This window comes from Oncorhynchus clarkii, chromosome 20 (assembly GCF_045791955.1).
Source record: "Oncorhynchus clarkii lewisi isolate Uvic-CL-2024 chromosome 20, UVic_Ocla_1.0, whole genome shotgun sequence".
NCBI classification, from domain to species: Eukaryota; Metazoa; Chordata; class Actinopteri; order Salmoniformes; family Salmonidae; genus Oncorhynchus; species Oncorhynchus clarkii.
In genome coordinates, this window is record NC_092166.1 from 33,785,331 (window position 1) to 33,794,510 (window position 9,180).

General features: G+C 45.7%; 1 protein-coding gene across 2 annotated transcripts in view; it reads left to right on the forward strand.

Moving 5' to 3' along the window:
* The window catches only part of LOC139376279 (phosphatidylinositol 4-phosphate 5-kinase type-1 gamma-like), a 14,947-nt gene extending 6,432 nt beyond the window's left edge, over window positions 1-8,515 (forward strand). For both annotated transcript variants that reach the window (XM_071118638.1, XM_071118639.1), the window contains exons 6-19: window positions 831-983; window positions 1,677-1,976; window positions 2,296-2,495; window positions 2,638-2,721; window positions 2,834-2,882; window positions 3,489-3,573; window positions 3,748-3,906; window positions 4,113-4,242; window positions 6,002-6,037; window positions 6,146-6,229; window positions 6,320-6,845; window positions 7,661-7,733; window positions 8,089-8,174; window positions 8,279-8,515. In XM_071118638.1, the coding sequence (XP_070974739.1) occupies window positions 831-983; window positions 1,677-1,976; window positions 2,296-2,495; window positions 2,638-2,721; window positions 2,834-2,882; window positions 3,489-3,573; window positions 3,748-3,906; window positions 4,113-4,242; window positions 6,002-6,037; window positions 6,146-6,229; window positions 6,320-6,845; window positions 7,661-7,733; window positions 8,089-8,174; window positions 8,279-8,281 (1,968 nt within the window). In that variant the 3' untranslated portion in view covers window positions 8,282-8,515. The remainder of the gene's footprint in view (window positions 1-830; window positions 984-1,676; window positions 1,977-2,295; window positions 2,496-2,637; window positions 2,722-2,833; window positions 2,883-3,488; window positions 3,574-3,747; window positions 3,907-4,112; window positions 4,243-6,001; window positions 6,038-6,145; window positions 6,230-6,319; window positions 6,846-7,660; window positions 7,734-8,088; window positions 8,175-8,278) is intronic.
* The last annotated feature ends 665 nt before the right edge of the window (window positions 8,516-9,180 follow it).

Here is a 9,180-nt window from a genome sequence, read left to right on the forward strand (position 1 = left end):
ATAGTGAAAACACTACAGATAAGTCTTGTTAATATCTAGGTTAAATGTAGTATCCTACATCAGGTGATTATTTGCACAACATGACATCATTTGGATTTTTCAAGGAAGCATATGTCCCTGGCCACACACACACTGGAATGCATATTTAATTTGACCTTTCTTTAACTAGGCCAGTCAGTGAAGGTGCAGGAGAGATATGCACCGATTGATTAACACACAGGCGGGGACACACACACACCCTGACACACATCCTGTAAAGACGTGCACATGCACACGTGCACACACCCAGTCACTCCAATAACCTCACACTACCTGCACCAGATGGAGATTAGAGTACTAAGACTTTCTTTGTAAAGCTCCAAGCTGATAACAGTAGACACTCCGTTATAGTCTAGGCCAACTCAGAAGCAAAGTTGGAGTGTCTGTTTCTATGCGTTTCTATGTACAGTACATGCATGGTTTTACAATGGCAGGAAAATATCATATTTGACTCACTGTATTAATCCAGCATGAGGAATCCATTCCGCCACATTCGTAGTTGTTCTCAGAAAAAGAGAGAGTGCGGGGGTGTAAATGTAATTCTCCTCAGTGTGTAGAGACAGAGGATCTTCAATCTCTCCCCTTAAGCCTGTTCAAGCCCCTGTGTTTATCTGGCCTTCCAGACTCCACTTCAGGGAGCTGTAGAAACCCTATAAAGTGTCTCATGAAGGACCATCTAAAGCACCCTACAAAGTGCCCTATGTGAACCTCTCCAGTGTTGGTGCCATTTTATATGGTATCTCTACGGCCCACTGATGTATCCTGTGTGTATATCTGTGCTTTCTTTTCAGTACTCTCTATGTAATGAGCCCCTAATCGAGCTGTCCAATCCCGGTGCCAGCGGCTCCATATTCTACGTAACCAGGGACGACGAGTTCATCATCAAAACAGTCAATGCCAAGGAGGCGGAGTTTCTGCAGAAACTACTTCCGGGATACTACATGGTCCGTATGTCACAAGCCCCTCCTTCATTCCAATGAACATGTGTGTGCGCGTGCGTTGGTCACATCTTAGCCCCCGGGGTTAACCGATGTTCAGCTATGACACCAGGAGGGACTGCCGTGGGCTAAGTACATCACTAAGAAACGCCACGCGCCTTAGTAGACACGCGGCCAGAGGTTTTAAGTCCAACCGACTCACGTCTGTCAGGTGTCTTGGACAGGAGCCAGGAGTTAGGGTCACTGCAGGCAGCATCTGCAAAGGCATGCCTTCTTAATGTTATTATAATAACGTTTTCATAGCGTATAGCAAGTTATTCAATAAGGATTTTGTACAGTGTTTATGTTTTTCTATCAATGTAAGGCTCAAGGAACATTCATTTCCCAGGCATTTATTAGTTCTACAAATGTTTTAAGGGGAGATATTTAACTAGTCGGACTGACACGTCCACTGGATTCTAAACAGATGTTGAACTGAAAACCAACTCCTATTGATCGTTAACTCCAGTCCTCTCGTCCTCTCGTCCTCTCCTCCTCCGCGTTGTGTATTTATCTTCAAAATATTCTTATATACTCAATATGATGGCACCATATCATTTCCCATTGTTGCATGTAAAGAACACTTCAATAGGCACAGAATTATACTTTTCTCACTCTCCTCCTTCCTCTTCTCCCATCTTCCTCTCCTCCTCTCTCTAGAATCTGAATCAGAACCCGAGGACCCTGCTTCCTAAGTTCTTTGGTCTCTACTGCGTCCAGTCTGGGGGTAAAAACATCCGTATCGTGGTCATGAACAATGTGTTACCGCGCGCCGTACGCATGCACCTCAAGTTTGACCTGAAGGGCTCCACGTATAAACGGCGTGCGTCGAAGAAAGAGAGGGAGAAATCGAATCCCACCTTTAAAGATCTGGACTTTATAGCAGATGTACCGGAAGGACTGACCTTGGATCAGGATACATACAGCGCCCTGCTAAAGACCCTACAGAGAGACTGTCTGGTGAGAGAGGGAGGAGAGGATGAGGAGCAGGGATATGAGGAGAGGGTGGGGGGGGGATAATACATACAGAGCTTTGGTCAAGACCCTCCCTGTCTGGTGAGAGAGGGAGGAGGGGAGGGAGGAGAGGGGAAGGAGAGGAGGGTGGTTTAGGATGGGCTTACAGGGGGAAACCCAAAAGAGAAACTGGCCTAGAGAGGAGGAGAGATTAGACGTGGAAGGAAGGGGAGGATGAAAGCCATTATGACCTGTGTGTCTGTGCTGTCTGGTAGATCCTCCGATCATTCATTCTGACCTTCATTCTCTGTCTGTGGTACTCCAGGTGCTCGAGAGCTTTAAGATCATGGACTACAGTCTACTGCTGGGGGTCCATAACCTGGGCCTGGCTGTGAGAGAGTCCCAGGGCTCACCAGCAGGGGGCGATGAAAAGAAGCCTCAGGCCCAGAGAGCCCTCTACTCTACTGCCATGGAGTCTATACAGGGAGGGAAGGCTTGTAGAGACACATTAGACCACGATGCTACGTGAGTTACCGAGCTGACACACACAGGCATGCATGTACACACACACACACACACACACACACACACACAGTCTTGGAGTCCTCTCCCACTAAATGAGATTCTCTCTCTCTCTCTCTCTCTCTCTCTCCCCCTCTCTCTCCAGGATGGGTGGTATTCCTGCTGTGGATGGTAAAGGAGAGCGTCTCCTTCTCTTTATTGGAATTATCGACATCCTGCAGTCCTACAGGTCAATTTCACCAAATCACTCATTGAGTTACTACTGATGTCCTGCTAATCAAAAGGACCAGTACTAATTTAATGATGTATGAATTACTGAGTTATTTTTTCTTGCCCTGCAGGCTAATCAAGAAACTGGAGCACTCGTGGAAGTCTCTGATCAGTGACGGGGTGAGTCCAGTTGCAGGTTGCTGTTTATTGTCATGGGTCTTACCTTGGAGGCAGAACTGAGCGATTTCTGTTAGATGGGCCAGCTGCAAAGTAAAAATTGTCTATATCGAGAGAAAAAAAATCATAAAAACAAAAATGAGCTTTTCTTTTCTTCATTTAAGGCATTAGGGTTAGCAGTATGGTTAAGGTTAGGGTTAGGTTTAAAATCAGATTTTATGACATTGTGGCTGTGCCAGCTGGTGACTACTCTACAGAGGTGCCTCCAGGGCAAGATTTATGACAACAAATGCCAACCCGCAGTCCAGTCCTCCAGCTTACACAGGCCCGGTGACGAGCTGCTCTACACACAGCTGCATAATTCAACACAGACAGTCAACAGCATATAGACAGACAAAGTGTCCTTAAACCTTTAAGGACTAACCTATGAATGGAGCATTAGTCTGATACTGAGAATGGCTAGTAGGTTATTATTTTAGAACCAACTAGACGTTTGAAAAGGTGACATGGGACTAACTCTCCCATTTCAATAATTCCCTATGCCCGACTGTACAGATGTGTTTGATGGTTTGTTTGCTGAGATGGGTTCCCCTTCTCTCTATCTCTCAGGACACAGTGTCTGTCCACAGGCCCAGTTTCTATGCAGACAGGTTCTACAAGTTCTGCAGCACCACTGTCTTTAGAAAGAGCTGCTGTGAGTAGGAGACACACTACATCACCTTGCCGCGAGCGTTTTATTTGATATTTCAGCTCACAATCTACATTTCGAGATTGAGTCATCGATTCATCGAGTTTGCCCCTTGACTGCTTTCTCTTTTCTCTCTCGTCCATCTCCACCCTCTTTTTCTTGCCTCTCCCTCCCCTTCAGCCCTGAGGTCTTCTCCCTCCAAGAGAGGGCGGGGGGGGGCTCTGCCCGCACCCAAAAACAGTGTCCAAACACAGCTTTCCGTGGAGAGAGAGGAGAACCAGGAGAACGAAGACCTGCACCTCAGAGGGGCTCGTGGCTTCCCTCTGCTGGAGGAGGACGGTAAGACTGTTACCACACTCCATATCCATACAGAGGCTGACCTAAGGAAACTGTCTCTCCTGTTTGAGCCAAAATGGCCGACAAGCATTTGAGGACCAATAGCTTTTTTCCCCACACGGCTATTTGGGTGAAGTGTCATGCTGTGGTGGTAGATTACTAATATTCTATCACAATCATTTCTCTCTCTCTCTCTTCTCTCCTCTCAGGTCTGAGAGAGCATCCCCACACTCCTCCGTCCTTTGAGGATGCAACCACAGCATCCATCGCTACCACTCTCTCTTCAAACAACTCTCTCCCTACCACACCCTTTGATACACCAGAACACCCACGCTTCAGGTACACACACACACACACACACACACACACACACACACACACACACACACACACACACACACACACTAGAGAACGACCGCAGCAACAGCAAGCTAGCTCATTCTCTAACGGAAAGGTGCAGGATTCAGAAGTAAGTGAATTGACACAGTGACCAAAATCGAACTCCTGTTGCAAATGTTAAATCAAATCGAAATGTGTTTTATTGGTCGCATACACATACAGTTGAAGTCGGAAGTTTACATACACTTAGGTTGGAGTCATTCAAACTCACTTTTCAACCACTCCACAAATGTCTTGTTAACTAACTATAGTTTTGGCAAGTTGGTTAGGACATCTACTTTGTGCATGACACAAGTAATTTTTCCAACAATTGTTTACAGACTTATTATTTAATTTATAATTCACTGTATCACAATTCCAGTGTGTCAGAAGTTTACATACACACAATTGACTGCACCTTTAAACAGCTTGGAAAATTCCAGAAAATTATGTCATGGCTTTAGAAGCTTCTGTAAGGCTAATTGACATCATTTGAGTCAATTTGAGGTGTACCTGTGGATGTATTTCAAGGCCTACCTTCAATCAAAAGAAATTTGTAGACCTCTACAAGTCTGGTTCATCTTTGGGAGCAATTTCCAAATGCCTGACGGTACCACGTTCATCTGTACAAACAATAGTTCGCAAGTATAAACACCATGGGACCACACAGCCGTCATACAGCTCAGGAAGGAGACGTGTTCTGTCTCCTAGAGATGAACGTACTTTGGTGCAAAAAGTGCAAATCTATCCCTGAACAACAGCAAAGGACCTTGTGAAGATGCTGGAGGAAACAGGTACAAAGTATCTATATCCACAGTAAAACGAGTCCTGTATCGACATAACCTGAAAGGCCGCTCAGCAAGGAAGAAGCCACTGCTCCAAAACCGCCATAAAAAAGCCAGACTATGGTTTGCAACTGCACATGGGGACAAATATCGTACTTTTTGTAGGAATGTCCTCTGGTCTGATGAAACAAAAATAGAACTGTTTGGCCATGATGACCATCGTTATGTTTGGAGAAAAAGAGGGAGGCTTGCAAGCCGAAGAACACCCCCCCAACCGTGAAGCACGGGGGTGGCAGCATCATGTTGTGGGGGTGCTTTGCTGCAGATGTATTTGACTGGTGCACTTCACAAAATAGATGGCATCATGAGGTAGGATAATTATGTGGATATATTGAAGCTATCGATGTGGATGGAGTCGTGCTCTTTCTGCTGTCTCCTGAAGTCCACGATCAGCTCCTTCATTTTTTTGGGGAGGTTATTATCCTGGCACCACTCAGCCAGGGCCCTCACCTCCTCCCTGTAGGCTGTCTCGTCGTTGTTGGTAATCATGCCTACCACTGTTGTGTTGTCTGCAAACTTGAATGAATTAGTTGAGTTAATTCACTAATTCACGAATAATAATGCTTGTGTCGAGGTGCATTCATGCAATAAGCAAGCTAGCTAAGCAGATGGCTATGTGACCTGTTAGCAAAGATTATGTAGTGTTAGCTAGCTGTTTGATTTTAAAATGGATGCATTAATGCATGCATGGCTGTCTCTGGGAAATGTTGTCATCAAAATGTTCACATTTTATTATATTGGCCTAAAATATTGGTATCATCATCGGCCCTAAAAAAGTATATATTTTTCTCTAACACACACACGCTCCTACAGATACAGACTCACACACATGCTCCTACAGATACACACTCACCTGTCCTTGTTCTACCCCACAGGAGGCCAACCCACTCTCCACGGGACCGTGAGGGGAGGTAAAGCAGTCTTATTTCATACCCTTTCAATCTAACACATCTCTTCTCATCTGACCATTCTGACTCTAATCGATGGTCCGATGTCACTTCCTGTGCTGTCCCATGTAGTTTCAGGCCACAGCAGGAAGTAGTGGCGGTGCACGAGCAGACGATCACTGTAGCTGTAGAGGTGAAGAGGGAACCTACAACCAGGTACACACACACAAGAACGCACACACACACACACACACACACACGTATGTTATCAACTGTCTGACAGCGATGTTTCTATCTCTGTCACAGTGTGGTTCCAGAGGACCTTCAGGACTCTAAAGCAACAGAGGAGGAAGTCATCACACAGACCACAGCTGCTTCCCCCACCTCTACACCTCCTTCAACCCCTCCTCCCTCCTCCGCCCCTCCATCCTCCACTACTCCCTGCTCAGTCCCACCAGCCTCCACTCTCCCTCGCTCCCTTCCTCCCTCAGTCCCTTCCTCCTCTGCCCCTCACCCTCACTCTAACTCCACTCTCCCTTCTTCTTCCACTCGTCCTTTCTCCACCAATCAATCATCAGCTCACATCGCCTCCACCCTTCCACCCTCTGCAGTCCCTCCAGCCTCCAACTCGCCCTCTTCCACCACTCCCGCCTCCACCCTTCCCTCCTCCTCCCCCCATTCTTCCCCCCTCTTTCCAAGCACCCCTCCCTCCTCTCTCCCTCCGAGTCCCCAGGTGACAGCAGAACGCTTTTCGTCCAATCATCTGTCTGTCATCTCGTCCGTCAGCCACAACTCACTGGAGGGGGAGGTGCCAGTCTCAGACATCTACTTTGTAAGTCGTGGGTGTGCGCGCATGTGCGCGCGTGTGTAACAGTCTTCAGCGTGTGAATGTAGCTCTGAAGCTCTTGTGGTTTACTGGGGTTTTGGATTTCTTACAGTCGGGCAGTAAGGACAGCGTGGTTGATCTATGAGGGTGAGGGTTTGTGTAGTTTGCTGTCATTGATCATTAATCACAAAGTGTGGCTTGAAAGCATGTGGCAATGTCGGTTACTCTCCCTGCAATAAAGAGGTTGGATTGAACCCTGAGACACCACATGCCTGATAACAAACATTCCGCTGAAATAGCAACTGGGAGAGAGAACAGTATACAGTGCTAAAAGTCTCTCTTGTGTTGTGTCGTGTGGATTGCATGTTGGCTTGTGTGTTGCTCATGCCTGGCTGATCCATATTAATCCAGTCATGTGATTCCTACTTATAATCCCCCAGTCATATCATGATGGGTTGTCAACAGCAATCTGGCCTGGTGGTTCATTCAACATTATGTTCTTTCGTCATCCATTTTCAATATGTATTATTCCATTCTCCTCCACATTTTCACTCTTTTTCCTCTCTCTCTCCACTGTCCCACCCCACCCATGTTGTCACAACATCCTTCTGTCCATCTCTCTCTCTCTCTCTCTCTCTCTCTCTCTCTCTCTCTCTCTCTCTTTCTTTATGTGTCTCTGTCTCTCTTGCTTTCTCCATTCTCCCTCTTTTTCTCTTACTTCCTTTTCCATTTCTCTTCATCTACCCCCCTGTCCTTACCCGTGTGTGCATGTGTGTGTGTCTGTGTGTCTTTGTGTATGCACGTGTTTTGTGTATTATCAGTATGCTGATGGGAGGTATTGGGTGTACTCCCCAATTCTGGGTCGTAAGAAGCTCAACTCAAGCTCTAGCTGCAATGTAAGTCACGGCTGCTGGTTGCACAAGCCATAGTCCGTCGTAGTGTAATGTCAAGTGGTGTAGACTGGTGTCGGCTTCCTTCCCCTGATTCTGAGCTTCTAGAACCCATCTCAAATCACCCCCTAACATAGCCCCTTAGGCACTTTGTGTAACTTAGATTGGAAAGGATCGGACAAGTGTGAGGCAAAATGGCAAAACAACTAAACAATTAACACCCAACATAGGGCTAGAAGACCTATTTAGGACTTGTGGAAGGTCTTCCTCCCTAAATGTACTTTTCTCTCTCTTCCTCCGGTTTCTGCGAATGCTGACCTGTGTGTCTGCTGCCCCTGCTGGTTGGGTGGTGTAACAACATAATCAGGAGGACAGGAGCTGGGTGTACTCTCCTCTGCACTACGGCTCAGAGTCCAGACCTGGCTCTGACGGGGAGAGCGAGACAGTAAGTGTGCCCTTCGTCAATACCCCTACAGAGAAGTTTCCTTCACTCATACCCTAAGTCTAACTCGCCCTCTCTCTCAAATTTCTCTTTCTTTTTCTCAACAGTAAGTTGAGTGGAGTCTCCAATGTAAGCGAACCACTTTGAGAGGCTTGAAGACTACAGACAGAAGCCGTGATGCTTTGCGACGCTCCAGGAAGCTCTATGAAGCTTCTACGGCATTGTGTAACCCTTGTGGCCCAATCTGCATGTGAAGGCTTGTTTTACCCACGTGGATGGAGAAGGATTCTGTGGGAAAACTTAATAAAATGTTACTTCTCTGCTTTGGCAACACCTTCCTAACACACACGTCTTCACACTCACACACCCTAACATTGTCCTATATAAGTATGCAACAATAATGTGCCCTTTGCCGCAAAATCAACTCATAAACATGAAAGTATGCATCATCTTCAATGGGAGTATTTTGAATAAAACCATATTGCAACCATTTCTAAACATCAGCTAAGGCTGCCCAGAGAGACTATCGTAATAGTACTTTAGTTGGTTTTGTCGTGTTAAGAATGATATTTGTCTTTTGTTAACTGTGCTGTAATATCACAAATGGAATATCATGTGTTATATAGTCTTGGTCAGGTTTTTGACTCCTATGGTTAAATGTTGGAGAGGTTTGTCTTTTTATGAAGCAGAACTTTTTTTTTCTCAAGTTGTTTATAATGTTTTGTGGTGTTCACTGGTCTGATGGTGGTGGTTTCAAATTCAGCTCAATCAATAATGTAAGTTGAGAATCGTGAACATTTCTGTCTGGAATTGTGCTGTGCTCCGTGTTCTCACAGGGCATTACTGAAGTCTTCACAATGGTCATGAAAACCTGAACATTTTATTTCATTATTAGCCCTCTAAAACTATCATTTTGTAAATGTTTTTTTGTTTTGAAACCATATCTTTGTCATTGTTTTACATTTAAATGTTACATTTGAGTAATTTAGCAGAAGCTCTTATCCAGAGC